This window comes from Pomacea canaliculata, linkage group LG7, assembly GCF_003073045.1.
Source record: "Pomacea canaliculata isolate SZHN2017 linkage group LG7, ASM307304v1, whole genome shotgun sequence".
Classification (NCBI taxonomy): domain Eukaryota; kingdom Metazoa; phylum Mollusca; class Gastropoda; order Architaenioglossa; family Ampullariidae; genus Pomacea; species Pomacea canaliculata.
In genome coordinates, this window is record NC_037596.1 from 16,111,911 (window position 1) to 16,127,685 (window position 15,775).

The 15,775-nt window shown below is 37.5% G+C and overlaps 1 protein-coding gene and 2 long non-coding RNA genes across 4 annotated transcripts in view; 2 read left to right on the top strand and 1 right to left on the bottom strand.

Moving 5' to 3' along the window:
- LOC112568316 overlaps positions 1–14,904 on the top strand; it is a 42,059-nt gene extending 27,155 nt beyond the window's left edge. Inside the window, exon 3 of the mRNA XM_025245572.1 lies at positions 13,801–14,904. Within this exon, the coding sequence (XP_025101357.1) occupies positions 13,801–14,150 (350 nt within the window). The 3' untranslated portion in view covers positions 14,151–14,904. The remainder of the gene's footprint in view (positions 1–13,800) is intronic.
- Positions 1,399–4,789, top strand: LOC112568321. Its single transcript, XR_003100062.1, has 3 exons — positions 1,399–1,842; positions 2,805–3,151; positions 4,481–4,789. It is a non-coding gene; the product is annotated as an uncharacterized LOC112568321 (long non-coding RNA).
- On the bottom strand, positions 8,881–14,164 carry LOC112568320. 2 transcript variants are annotated; one of them, XR_003100061.1, is made up of 4 exons: positions 14,027–14,164; positions 10,282–10,622; positions 9,511–9,698; positions 8,881–9,062 (listed from the first exon to the last, which is right to left on the bottom strand). It is a non-coding gene; the product is annotated as an uncharacterized LOC112568320 (long non-coding RNA). The 2 variants fall into 2 exon arrangements; XR_003100060.1 differs by lacking the exon at positions 14,027–14,164 and adding an exon at positions 10,791–10,955.
- Positions 14,905–15,775: the final 871 nt, after the last annotated feature.

Consider the following 15,775-nt stretch of genomic DNA (forward strand, 5'->3'; position numbering starts at 1 on the left):
TTAAATTGATAAATTATGGTAATATAATGATATTATGATCAAAAAAACTATAATATTACCTCTACTCTAGCTGTCTTGCATTTAAAATATGTTCTGAATGTCCAGGTGGCAACAGGAAAATTGTTTCCTGGTGTTGTATGTAAATATCTTCCATCAACGCTTGACGAATAAACCCAGACTATATTTTCACACTTCATATCCACAGTATCCATCTTGATTTTCTTACTATATACAGCTTCCTTTGCGCTACACAATAACAACCTTTTTTCTCGTCTTGTATTAAATTTGGATACGAGCTACATTACTGCATTTTCATATGCACAAATATTTTGCTATGGATTCTTCACGGTTTTGTTTTTAAAACCTTTTCCAGTCACTTCCGTGTAGTTGAATGTGCAGCACAGGCCATTGTTAAATTGAAGCAATTAATATTCATGACCTGCTGGTAAACAATATGGCGGTCACCTTGTGTCGCTTGATGCACGAGCGCCGCCACTCCGTCAGCCTCCACATCACACAGCCACTCGGCCAGAGACGGGACACGAAGTTATTATCGAACCACTGATGAACGCAGACCAAAACAAAGACTCAATGACTGTACAAACAACAAATTTATTTGCAAGTTGAAAATAATAATAACTTATATACACACACCACAATGAAAAAACACCCACGTCCAGGTAAAAGACAATAAAAATAACTTAAGTGGAAAGGTGAAACTCTGAGGAGTGGCTACGGTATCGAACTCCTCACTGAGGCGTTAAAGCCAAGCGGACGTTAGGATAAAAGTTTTTATTTTGTCCTTTCTGTTTCCTTCTCTGTATGGCGTTCCATGACCACCAGCACCATCCCCCAAACCCCAGCAGCCCGCTGGTCACGTGGGCGCCCAGAAACAGGGAAGACTCAGTTGCATCCGGGACACAGCGTTAGGTCAGAGTTAGGTCACGCCCACCCGCTGACGAAGGACGACGAAGGCGAAGGATGGGAGAAGGACTGAAGGAACGGAAGAATGAAGAAATGAAGAGATGTCTTTAAAAAATAGGGAGCCTTGAAGAGGCTGGTGGAATATCTATCACCAGGTGGCTGAAGCAAAACTTTTCCTGTAAGTCCCGCCATCAGGCCCTTACAGTGATACTGAAGTCTCGCTATAAATTTTCAAACATTAACACATAATTTTTAATAAAATCACACTCTCAAACTAACAGACATGCATTTATCTGTAGCAAGAAAGGAACACTCTCAAACTGACTGACAGGGTTTACCTCTCGCAGAGAAAACAACATTCGCTCACTCTCTCACACACACACGCTCAACCTCCCACTCACTGATGACCGCTGCGAGCTCGATGATGCGGAAACAAACAAACAGTCGCACACAGAAGTCGATCGGTGGACAGTCCCACGGTTTGACAGCCGTTCCTCACGTCCAGTGCTGCCCTCTGCTACAGGACGATTGTGACAAAACCCGCCAAAAACTGTACATAGGGAGGAAAAATAGGGGGTGTCCGGATCCAAATTGCGAGCAGACGGCGCGTGACGACATCACCGTGGTCAGAGTCTCCGGGCTCGCGAGACGGATGGAGAGACAGAAGGGAGGATGTCGCGGATGCCACGCGTTTTTTCTCTTCTGTGCGCGTGCACCTGGTGACAGGCCAGCAGAGCGCGGGGAGAAAAACTTGAAAACAAACGAAAAAAAAATATTCGTAGACAAAGGACTTGTAACATTCATGTCATCCTGTGAACAACCGAGTGAGCAGTGAACTGAGTCCCGTCATGCAGCGCTCGCTGACCCTCTCTCACCTTGTTTTCATGACGTCATTCTTGATTGTTCCACGAACGACAGGTAAACAAGTCCTCCTTCCTTCTGAATAAGTCTGTAGTAACGTGTACCTGTATGTGTTAGGGGGTGGAGGTTAATGTTTTGCCTGAGTGGATGTGATTTTGTGACAGATGAATGTGTGGGAGGGGAGGAAGGAAGTGCTCAGTCTGTGTGTAGCCTGTGTGTGTGTGTGCCTGTGTTGTCTGTATGTATACAAAACTTTATTTGCAGAGCTTATTTGTTTGACTTGTGTGTGAAGATTTGCAATTACATCGTGTGCTGAAAATTTTAAGTCTGTAAATGTGCCCCTATCAAAGGACATTGAAATTTTTCTGTGATAATAAAATGGGCTTTAAAACTGATTTTTTTATTTATTATCAGTAGAGACACATAATAAACAATCAAACCTCGGTGTCAAAATGTGTACCTCTTTCTTAAAAAAACAGCAACAAAACTTCACGAATAGCTAATAATCCTACAAAGGGGACCATATTTCTACTTTTGATATGGGATAATTCGTATCTCCATACCAGAATCATGAAAACACAATTTCCATTATAGTTTTAAATACTTTATACCGCATAAGTATCCATGAAATATTTCAACAGATTATAAAAGAAGACAACCAGCAATTACTTTATAGATAACCACTGAATTAAATACAAGTTTAGATTATTCTATAAAAGTGTAATTCTTTCTTTAGTCAAACCATGTAGTTTACGAGTGCAAATGCTATCCTCTCAGAAATTTCAGAACTGCTTACACATCATTTAATATTTATTTCCTGGTCTTTAGCTCCTTACAGGGAAACTTCTTGGTTTCAAGACCACAGTAGGGTATCAATAACCTGAATTTCCTATACCTGGAATTCATTTACCAGAGCTTCTAATATCATTGCTCCACCATATGTTAAGTAATCTGCTCATTATTTTCTATGTTCAATTAATTTGTTATTTCTTTTTCTTCTCACATTTTACCGTAAACAGAGTGCAAACAATATTTGGGATTCAAAGACAACATAACCCGCTACAGTTTTGACGCTGGCAGAACCGAGGAAATCAACTTCTTTTTGACCAAACCTGTTGCAAAGGGCCAGACTATAGATGCTATCGTCCAGCATAAACAAGGAGATGTTTTCAATAGACAATGTCGTCTCACGCAGTCTACTCACAACTGTACAAGCCAGTACCCATTGTGTCGATGTCTGGACCAGGTGAGAGGCACTTCATCCTGAGGAAGACGTTCACTGTGGAAGATGATGGCCAATGGTCCTTTCATGTCTGGATTGGTGGCAATAAAACGATTACAGTTTCTATACAAATTACAGTCACAGGTACTACCATAGTTATTGAAGTCAATAAGAGAAATGAAAGATGATAGAAAGAAATAAAGAAAAGAAATAGAACGACAGGAAAAATTAAAAATTTAAAAGAAAATTAAAGCAAGATAACTAAGATTAAGAGTCTCCTTCCTTTACTATCCACTTTAATATTATTATTATCAGCAGCAGCAGCAGAAGCAATATCATCATCGTGTTCTTCTTTGTCGTCCTACTCCTCCTTCTCTTACCCTCCCCGTCTATCAAAGATAAAATGTGTTTACTTGTCTTGTCATCGTACAAATCATGTTATGTAAATATAACATTAATATACCTCTGAGCCTTAGGCATGTGATAGTGCACGAAAGTGTGCAAGATGACAAAGCTGCTCTCGGCAAATAATTACGGAAGCTTGTATCTCATGATACGAAACAAGACGATGACTAGTGTCATCTACTTGACATGAAAGTAGGTCTTAATGCGTCCACGAAAATTTATGTTCTGACACTATCCTTATACTTGGTTCCATCATTGAATTGAGACACTTGTTTACTTCAAGGAAGTGAGCTATTCATTTTTAATATAAGTGCATGTACTCATGGTTTGTTTGTTTTTTTCTTTTTACACTGACATTTTAATAGTTTGATTTTTTTTTTTTGTCCTGAAACTTGAATGTTTGGCCTTTAAATGTCCGTTGTTTTCCTGGTAGCATTATGTTTCTTATGAAATTCTGATTTATTTCCTTACTGTTGTAGGAAAACCTCCATTGTATTAAAAAATATTTTTTTCAATATAACAAGTATTAGTGGATTTAAATTAAACTTCTATCAATACCATCAAAATTTTCCTATCTCATATTTCAGATTTTCTGTAAAATGAGAAATTTGCAGTGCTTGCTTTCCTTGTCGCTAATAGATGGACTTTTGAAACATGCAATGGGCTTGAAACTAAGTGTTTTCCTTCCTCCATCCTCTTTGATATATCAGGCCTACTGCTTTTTTTTAGGTGATGAGAATATTTTTTCCCAGAAACTGGTAGTTTAGTAAAGTCACTGCCAACTAGTGTCATTGCCATGTTTTAATTCTCTCTAAACTTCATGTTAATTGACTTAGGAAAATTTTATCTGGTTGTCCGATTACTGTAGTATAATTAGCTTAAATGTGTATTGTTTTGTTATGTGTACTTAGTATTTTATTGCTACCCACGCTCTCTCTCCTCTTTCTCTCTCTCTCTCTCACACACAACCACTACCTTCATTACACCACTAAACAGTGCTACAAAGATAAAGAATCATCGAAGATAAAACTTTAATTAGCATCATCAGTATTCTTGATTTCTGGACAGATAACTCTACCAAATCGCTATCATATCTGTGGTCGTCTGCCTTCTCATCATCATCGTTCTGTTCTCGGCATGCTGTTTGTCATCAGGCGTTATCCACACAGATGTCAAAGAACTTAGACAGTTTGTACACAGGTTGGTGTGCTGAATACTTGTTTTTAACTTTTATTAAGTTCATTGGCTCCACTGCGCAGTTATTGGCCGACTCAATGTTATACAAGTTTCTATTGGTTGATAACTGATGACCAATGACTTCATTTTATTTGTGAAGGGGTTAGTTTATTTTCAAATAAACATTCTATAAAATAATAGACTTTTGTCGGTAATGTTTGTAATCTGTTTTTAAATGTTGAAACATTTTATTTTCAAATACATTTTAGCATTTTATGATATTATGCTAAATGAGTATTAGTATCCCTCTTTCCCGCCACCAGAAAAGCTTAGTTTCAATTCGTAAGCGTAAGTATGCTATATACGAATCACTTTTATTTTTTTTATTATTATTATTATTATTATTATTATTATTATTATTATTATTATTATTATTATTATTATTATTATTATTATTATTATTATTATTAAAGTTTTACAGAGAATGTGTCGAGGACCCCTGCTCCTTGGCGACGGTGCTGCCGTCAGGACATCTGGAGGAAGGCGCGACAACTTAAGGTCTGTGTCGGAGTCTGCTGCCTACACAAGCCCCTCGGTGCGATCGCTGGTTAAAAACTTCAATAAAAAGGCGGAGAGCAACGATGAGCACTTGTATACCGAGTGCTCGAATGACACTTACCACTACTATGGACAGCTGACTGTGGCAGGTAACACTAGTGTGACTGTCGCTCACATCTCTCATTACCACCACAATTCCCCAAAGACGAACTAAGAGCTTGTAGCTACGCACTTTGCCTGTTTAAGAATATAAAAATTAAAACCAATTCCTAACAAATATATGTATCCTCATATTTGTACTGTTCCTTTTGTACTTCCCTGTAATAACCGTTACAGTAATAGTTGTCTTTTAATTTCTTTATATTTGAAAGTAGGATCCGGTTCAGTTATAACAAATAAGCTAGAGTAAGTAAATAAAAACAGAAAATTTTTATTACATGATGCATAATTACAATCTTGAAGATAATTATAAATTTCATATATATATATAGCTTGGACACTGTCCAGAATTTTGAACAAGAAGAAACATAAAGGACTGTTTCATACATAGACTTCCATTTCTCTGAAGTATTTTCTAGACTCACTAAAGAATGAAAAGAAACTATTTTTAATTTATATTTTAAAGATGGAATGGATGTGTTTTACTAGTGTAAGTCCGAATTGTATGACTTGCCTAAAAAAAAGACATAACCTACAAAGAAAAAAATAAAAGATAGTAACCTTCTCTCTGCAGAAAGGCGTGTCCAATTCGAATCTGCCCAGAAGCCTACCGATGACACCCAGAAGCCTCTGGAGGTCGAGATGCACGATGACCACGGCTTGTACCTGACACCGGCACAATTGCTGACAAATGTCAGTAAAAACACGGGTGGGGATGCTGAGACTGCTCTTTAAAGAACTGGAAAATTACTCTAACCGTTACTCCTGAAAGTGTCTCGCCAGTTCACATGGAAAAGGCTAGAATGTTTCTGAAATCAGTGTCCTGTTATGATCTTTATTGTGTTAATTCCAAACAGACTAAGATGAACGGGGTATGAAGATTTGGTAGAGAATGGATAACAGTACTAGACTTTAATGGCCTCTTGGAAAACTGCAGCTGAGTGGACCTGATCATTGGAGACAGCGGTAGAGGCTGTGGTTGTGTGTAGGTCTGGGTGTGTGGCTGACTGTATCTCTCTGTATATTTCTCTGGTTATGTGCCTAGAAGTGACTATTAAGAAGTGACATTAGGAAAGTTGAGGACATGATAAAAGAAAGGTTGATTAGGTGATGGCGGGAACTTTCATGTAAACAACATCGTGCAATAATACAAACTCGTCCTCCAAGTCTGTCGTTGCAAAGCAGTTAGTACCGATGCTGTTGGCTGAATTGTGTGATATACCTTTTTAAATGTTCTTTGCATGTGCTTGATACATCTCCCTTCCCTCTCTCTCTCTCTGTGAGCCAATTCAATCCATTCGTATAGAAAGAACAACGTATGAGATAGCTAGAATAAAGCTACTGTTAAACCCTTTTCTTTTTTTCTTTCTTTGTTTTTGGTTTTTGGTTTTTGTCTGTGTGTGTGTGTGTTTGGGTTTTTGTTTTTGTTTGGTTTTTGATTTGTTTTTTTTTTTTGTTTGTTTGTTTTTGTTTGTTTATTTTTTGTGTTTTGTTTTGTTTTTGTGTTTTGTTTGTTGGTTTTTGTTGTTGTTGTTTTGTTTTTTTGCTGTGGCGAGAAATAACGGTTCATGCAGCAGAACATGGCATTGACAAAAACACAAATTGTTAGAGCAAAAACCGGGATTTGAATAGCAGGACAGGCAAAAAACTGTGGCAGCGGTAAACTATGTACAGGAAGTTGAGATAACTGAGTTCTATTGTAGGAGAAAAAGCCCTGGGCAGAGAAAGAGAGACAGAGACGCTGCAGTATGTTGTCATGAGATGCTGTCTCGGTCATCTTTAACCAGTATCACACGCGCGTTTTTAGTCGACAAAACATCGACCAACTTGTTTCGTGTAAACAATGATAAGTTCATTTCCTCTTGAGAATGACAAATGGCCCCTCAATCAAACCCTGTGTGTGTGTGTCCATGCACATGCCGCCCTTCCGTTCTGCGAAATAAAACGGACACGGCAGGGTGTTTGCAAGAGTTATTGTTCATTAAGGGTGTAACTAGTTACTATAAGGGAAACAAATATGTCCTGACGTAAAGAATTATCCATTGTTCCTTTTTTGAGTAGAATGGCCGGTCTCTAAAATGTTGTTTCATGTTGTAAGTGTATCGTCTGTTTTGTTTGAACTTCATCATCAACTGCAACATTGCCTTCATCATCATCATCATCGTCGTCGTCGTCGTCATCATCATTGTCGTCATCATCCAATGATACAGTCAGAGTATGTGTAGATGATAACAAAGTCATCATTAAATATATACTCTCTCACGTGCATGAATTTCTGAACATGAGTTGAGTGAGGACTGCGAGAATTTTTACGAATTCTGAATAAAGTACTTGCGGAAGACCGAGACTGTTGATTAAATTTAATTTAAATTTAATTGATTTTACAGTTTAAAACTTTTAACGTGCAAACAATAAATTTTCAGGATGATACCAATTGTCAGCTTTGTGCTGTACAAATGACAAAACAAAAACAATATAAAGCAGGTAAAGTCATAATACACTACAAAAATGACCCCAAACACTTCAGGAAACACCATAAAACATTTAAAAAACGTCACCAAAACTTTTCGGAAAACATTAAAACACTTCTAGTAACATCACTAAAACACTTATCGTACTCATGATTTAACTTTATCCTTTTTGTCCTAAAACAATTAATACTTCAATCGTTTGGTCAGAAGTCAGTCGTGCGTGACCTGTATACAGGCATGTCAGACACGTTCAGTACTTCCGAAATGGTACCAAAACAAATAATATATTCTTCCTTTTTTTGGATCAGTTTATTTGTACTGCTAACATATTTTGTCAAGGGTGTGAGTGGTTGAGCAGTAGCGGAGGAGGTGGTGGAGGAGGTAGAGGGGGCAGCAGCGCTTGTCCTGTTAGTGCCATTGGCTGATGGTCTTCTTGTGCAGGAGCTGGTGGTGGTGGTTGCAGCGGTGGAGGTGGTGGTGGTGGCGGTAACTCCTGAGCAAGATTGATGTATTCCCCCTGTTCTTCCCAGGCTGAGTTTTCTCTTCGACCTGGTGATGAAAAGAACGATCTGTTCATATCTTTCAATAAATTAATAAAAGGAAAAGTTTTTTAAAAAAAGCAAAGAAAAGTAAGAAAAGAAGTAGAGAACTAAAATATGAAAAGCAAGAAAATTGTACACTTTGTCAGTATAAAATTCAAATATGGAATTCCAAGATCACCCTTTGTGAGACGTTAAAGCGGAGTACGTGATGGACGAACCATAAATAGGGTTGTAGGTGAACATTTCAATCACCAACACTCCAAACAAAATAGAAAGACCATCTGCGCTAAGAAACAACCTGTCATAGGCAGAACCCAGTCCTTTTATCTCATCGCCCTAAAAATTCAGATACCCTTCTGATTGTTCAAAAAGGAGACATTTTTCCGTCACAAGACCAGAGTAGCTTTGAACCATGGATTTTCTGCTTTGAAGGCGATTGCAATGTAGTCTCCTGTTTAAACAAGACCAAAGGCGATTCTGACAGGATGTAAAAAATCCTTTTCAAGAAAAGAACTGATACAAAAAGATGGTTGACAGTTCAAAACAATTTTGTGTACCTGTGACTTGGAGCTGAAAGGTTGTCATCTCATCTAAGAGCCGTTTCCTTGCCGTAGGACATGACGTAGACGTTGGATCTTGAAAAAGGGACCAGGTACTCTTCAGGTGTCTGTCCACATGCTGGGTGGCTCTTCGATTCCGAGTTTAGTGTAACATTATTGGCGTACAAGTGTTCATCACCAGCATCTGGAAAACAGGACAAGAAACAATTGTGTCTTTAAGATATGAAAGAAATGAATTAGAGGAAAATTAATCTTGAACTGATTTTTTTCTTTATTTTGAATCTTCTGTTGTTGTTGCTGTTGTTTTGTTTGTTGTTGTTGTTGTTGTTGTTGTTGTTGTTGTTGTTGTCTTGGTGGTGGTGGTGGTGGTGTGTTTGTTGTTATCTGTGTGTTCGTGCTTGTATTTGTGTTTTTGTATTTCTGTGCTTGTTTGTGTGTGTTTTTATTCATGTTCGTGCATGTGTTTTTATTCTTGTGTTCGTGTACTCGTACTTATGGTCATTTTGATTCGTTCGTGTTTTTTTCTTTTAGCTCATGCGCTTGTTTGTATTTGTATTTTATGGTATACGCATGAGTACATTCGAGAGAATACAAATGACGTAGCAACATAAATCTTTTTCTGATATACGTACCGTTGCTCTGTCTTGACCTGCTGAATCTGCGCTGACGACGAACGATGAAGGTGACGACGACAACAGCGATGGTGATAGTGCAGACGACGTTGAAACACAAGGAAAATAAAACGAACCCTTTGCTTTGGAGAACAGAAAAACTGTCGTAACTTCCATCAGAAAACAGGTTGTCCTCGGTACCCCGTTGCCTTTCAGTGACCAAGAAAGAAAATAATGTAGGACATTGCTTCTTCTGTCAAACTGTGTCAGGTCATTCTAAATTAGGCGACAAATGTTAGAATATTAGGAGGTCAACCTGTTTAGTTCTAATTCAGTATACCCATTTGGTTCTTTTCTTCCAAATAAAGTGTATTAAAGTAAACTCTTTCAAACGAGGAATAACAATTGTTCAAGATAAATGTCGTTTACTTGAAATGAATTTTACCGTTTACGAGGAAGTCTTTCTATTAATCATGTTCTTCAAATAAGGCTCGTGAATAAATTTTATTTTTTAAATTGAGAAACACTGTTCATAACCGTGTCCATTACCTTGTTCTTCCTTGAAAAAATTTTATCTATTGGTTCTTTAAATTCATCTTAGAATTACCACAGTATTTATATTTCTGATCGTCTACCAGGGTTTTTTAAATGTTTGTTCAAGTTCCAATTTTTACGATTGTGTGCATACCTTGCTTTTGTTTCTGTTCACGCAACTATCACCCATTACTTCATCCACCCGAAAAAAGAAATGAAAGAATGAAAAATGAAATGGTTGTCAAATTAATCCCTCACCTTTGACTCTTATGGAGATTATCGTTTGTACATTTGTACCCCACACTTCAAAGACCCAGTCCCGCTGTCTTGCGGATGAAATTTTCTCCACATCTTGTATCCATGTCGGGAGTCGACAACAGCAGCAGCGCAGTTGCAGTCGCTGTAGTGTGTGACACAATTTTCCCTCAGTACAAACTTACAAATCGGCTTTGTCTCTCCAGAAATACCTTTCATGTGCAGGTACACAGTGGTTTCGCACCTGCACGTACCGTTAAGGACAAACTCGATTTCGGACTTCATCCCTGCCTGGAAGGTGAATTCCTTCTGGTGGTCCTTTATTTCCAGTGAGACACAGTCGACTGCGAAAAAAAAAGAAAGTTGAAGTTTGTAGCTTAAGTAAATAAATGGTTTCACAATAAGGCAGACAGAGAAACATTCACACATAACAGCTCATCTGGAAAACAGATGAACAGACGAACAGACAGAGATACACATGTACAGACTGACATACAGACAAAAACAGATACCAAGATTTGTTGAGAAGATGAGGAGGTGCAGGCCTGTCACAAAAAGCACCACTAGGATTCTACTCGATGACATTTCATCAAACTGAAGTCTTTGAGAACCTCTCAGTTCAAACAAATAAAACAGTGAACTGTCAGGCTTTTATATCCCTGACTGGGGGAGTTCCTTCCTCTCTGTCTCTTACAAATCTACGGTTATGTGGTTAATTTTCAAAACAATGAGGGTAGACACGAGCTTACTTATGGATATTTTCATGACAGAAGGGTGGTGGTGGTAAAGGGTGGTAATCGTAATAGTAATGGGCAGATAATAAAATCCTTCTCATACAAAGTGACGCCAAGGGAGGATTTACACATTCAGGCCTCAGTGTCAAAAAAATCTTGGACAGTAAAATACTTAACAATTAAAATAAAATATCGGTTAACATTTATAAATATTACATGGTTATTGTAAAGGGTAGGGTATTGTTTCTTTCAAAAGAAAAGTAATATCTGAAATTATAAGCCACTATGTCGTGTTTAATAGGTTTTTTCAGTTAATTAGCTAGTGTTATATGATGACTTTTAATGAGTTCAATGTGTCGTAAATAACTTGGATAAGACGAGGGGTACTGTGGGGGTTAAGGTCCTCTTTCGAGAGAGACCTCACAATTCTTCCTGATGGAATGAATGGATGCCTTCTTCCCCTTAGCTTGAGAGCGAAAAGCTTACTTTAAAGGATATATTGTGTACTTTGACAATGTATTTATTGTTATTGATTTTAAGTTTTATATTATAGAGTGAATTGTTTTCTACATCTTAAAAAAGTTAAAATTTTGTGTTCTGAGTGGAGATAATTTAAAGAAATAGAAATGAGTTATCCAGCAGTTTTGTTCGGAGAAGGATGAGGAGGAGAGGATGTGTGTACACACACACACACACACGTACACGAACACAAATTATCCATAATTTTTGCCAAATGTGTCTACTTCCCTTTCAAGCTCCCCAACACTCATTAAGTTTCGATGTTGGCTGGGAGGACATTTTACAACGGAAAACCCTGTAACCGGAAACTTGTTAACTTCGTCTTACGGACGACAATACATTTCTAACTCAACAAACACAATGTCAACGACGAACGATGACTGATGCCCCACATATGGACTAAATTTGAAGAAGATAATAACAAGAACAAGAATTGAATTAATTTAAAGTTTACTCATAGAAAAGCCAGCTGCTTTACTTACAAACTGGTTGAAAACAAAAGACAAGCAAATTGGTAGTTTAACATACAACGAGAATACAATTCAAAGTCTACCCAACAACATACGGGTTACATTGTGGAGAAGGGAGGCGGGGAGTAGTTAGGAAGGAAGTGAGCAGAAAGCTCGCCTGCTTCATGATAAATGTTTGCGAGATTCACTTGTGACTGAGAGCCGACTAATCAAGACCATGATCAGTAGTCAATAATTAATTCAATGTCGACTGGAGAATGTATATTGAATAAATAGTTTGACGTGACATGAGTCTGTACAAGTAGCTCTGATATGCGGCTGGATATGGAAAATACTTGAGGAAGTGATTGTTAAAGATACTTTCACTAGTGCTCTCCCTTGCATACAACGATACATCGACACCAGTCTCGGTGATGTAAACCCTGGTGTTGAAACCTGTTGTTTTCAAAAGTAGGATTGGTTTATTTCTTGTTGGAACCAGTCCAACAATGTCTTTATCGGTGTCTCCTGCTTGGTTCAGTAACAATGTGTCTGAGATTTAGCCAAGATGGTGGACAGGAAGACTAGTAGCCGGTGTCCTGATGTTGCTGGTGTTATTGCTTGCTCACGACAAGACAGGTAGGCCGAATTAATTTTTATTTAGTTGCAATTCATATTTAATCTTCTGTTAATAAAACAAACTTTCATTGCCTTGATGATGAGGATGATGATGAGGAGGAGGAGGATAAAATATTGCTAATAACAATCATGGTTTCTCAACCAGAGTCCCTGACCCTGCAAATCGAAGGAAACAAAACAAGTTTTACATTTCCGTTGGGAGTTACATCACAGATCGAGTTCTACGTTCGCAGCGATGATTATTTTCGAATTTTTGTCCAGCACAAGGCTGTGGAGAAGGACAATTACGATACGATGTGTGTTGTGACACAATCAGCAAGTAAAGTCTGTAATACCACTAACAACATCTGCCGATGTCCTAAAGACCCTGACGATGCTTTCAGTTTAAATAAAACTTTCCAGCAGAATGATGCCGGCCTGTGGGTGTTCGTGCCTTGGAAACATGTCAACATCTCAAAGACTGTCAATGTTACCATCAGTGGTAAGTCTGTCTGACTTCCATACTAATTACCAAGATGCTTTTTCTTAAAACTATGTAGGATGATTTTGTAATACCTTTTAAGATCTCGACATACTCTATGCATGTGATTTATGATTTTTGCTATATTTTATATTCAATATGGAGTATTACTAGCAAGCAAATGTAGAGAAAAAAATTTGTTTCATCTCATTTGTACCTCTTCCTGACATCTGAGCGGCTTGAAGCTTCTTTTCGAAAAATTAGTTTGTTTCCCACTAATACTCCCGAGGTAAACTTAAACTGAATTTCAACAACACTGAGCCATTGTTAAAAATATTTACAGTAAATTATCTTTCCCGTATCTAAATGTCCTGTGCCAAGGTAAGTGATGAAGATAGTGGAGAGACCTGGGAGGGAATCATGTCCAAATACATCAGAAGGGTTTTGAACTGATAATAAAGAGATGGCACTTAAAACACTAGCAATAATATGCTATGATACAATAAAATTTACCTACTGAGCCACAAGGTAAATAACACACAGGTGCATGCTACACATATAAATAGTACACATGCGATAAAATGTGTCTGAAAATGTATCTTATGTTCCCTTTTCCAGTGATAACCAATCAACCAATTGTACAACACAATAAGTTTAAGGCGTTGAGAGCCGATTATCAAACTGAAATTATGTTATAAAACTCCTGTTGTTTTCATGACAGAGCAGAAGAGCACAACCTGGACACTACAGTCAAATATCCAAACAACATCTGAGTTAGCAACGACTAAAGCGAACTCGCCGATGACCTCACAACCTTCGCTGACAACAACCACACGTGTTACCTCTGAGGTAGCCTCTTCCACATTGACTACTGTGAGTGAGACTACTTTAGTAGGCATAAATCATCCATCGGATTTGAAACAAAACCGCAAAAAGACAGAACTTACGTCCAGCGACATTGCGTCCATGGCGGCTGTCTTTGTGTTTACTCTGGTGATCATCATCACCCTGGCTCTGGACATCTTCCTGTGGCTCAACCCTGAGGTGGACTTGCTCCAGCGGTGTCGTTAGACTGAGCTTTGATGGTTGTACTTTCCTAGTCTTGAATGATGAGATATTTTATAAGTGGAGGAGGAAGGCGGAATGTTTAGTAGATTTTCTAGATTTCCCTACATATCACCATAGTTTCTAGCTTTCAAGATGTTACTAAAAACAAAAAAAATTTAGTGAACAAATGAAAATCAAAATCATTTTCTCGTTGCATGAGTTAAAGTAACAGAGCATGAAATATTAGCAAAATATATATCTGTCAATAAGATATGTCTGCCTGTCTTTTAAATGTCAAATAGTTAAGGCAACCTAATTATTTAGAGAAGGTGAGAGCATGTAGAAGGATTAGTTTCGACTTTTCATAGGCAGTGCTCTAGATACGGTGAACCACATATAGCTCTGTTCTCACTTGGTTACTAGGCTTTAACATTTTACATTTTATGCAGATGGTGGAAATAGTCTGGAGGGCGCATGTGACAAATATTTCATATTTTTGTGTTTTTTTTCTCACTTTTGTTCTCTCTCTCTCTCTCTCTTGTCCAAAATGTTTGAAATATCAGTTGGATTTAACCAAATAAGGACATTTTCTTTATTTCGTGTTTCTGAATGTATATTCGTGCGTGGGTTAGTGGGTGAGACTGCCTTCTTAACACCCGAAACAGGAAACAAACCTAGACAATAGATTAGAGGAAATAGAAACAAATAACTTGATCCGTGTACAGTTCATTGTTTATGATGAGTCATTATAAGTTTCATAGGAAAGCAGGAAAAAAAAGAAAATTAATAAACCTTTCACAATGTGCAACGAAAAAAGTTAAATGAGGGCTCACCACACTAAGGGAGCTAACACACAGTTCTCACTCGTATTTCCACATTCGTTTTCTTTCTCTTGATATGAAAAATTGTTCTTTTGTGTTTTGTTGTTTATTGTTGCTTCATAACTGGGCCTCGTTTAGACTTGACTATTCCACAACTGCTTTTGTAGGAACTAGTTGATTAAGAAAAATAATGAAACAGTGGAGCTCCGCCTATTATTATTATTGTTATTATTATTATTATTATTATTATTATTATTATTATTATTGTTGATTATTATTATTATTATTATTATTATTATTATTATTATTATTATTATTATTATTATTGTGTTGACAGTGAGGATTAACTGTCCTAGGTTCAGATGTCGTTTCTGTTCTTTTTCTTCAAGAGGAATCTCTTTACAAGGCTAGTTGCTAGGTCGGCATAAAGTACTTATTCTCTCCCCTTAGATATAGACCCTTTTTTTACTTTGATGTTGGTGTTTTAATTCTATTAGAATAATCATCCTTTAAAAGGATCTTTACAAGGCTTTACTGAATAAAGAATTTGTCTTACTATCTCTTTGTCAATATGTTTATCTCATTCTCTTTGTGTGTGTGAGAGAGAGGGGAGAGAGAGAACAGAAAGCGCATTTGCACATAAGAACAAGCTGTAAGTAAAATCTTATGTAATCCACGGATGTGTGTATAGGTGGATTGCTGTTTGTCAACCGAGACCAAGGCTTAGCCTCCTGCGAAGTTCTTTTCTGTTAGTCTCGGCGAGCCTAAACAGTGAATGTGACTAAACAGGAAGCAGTGTATATTCCAGCCTTGTTTTAGTAGTTAATC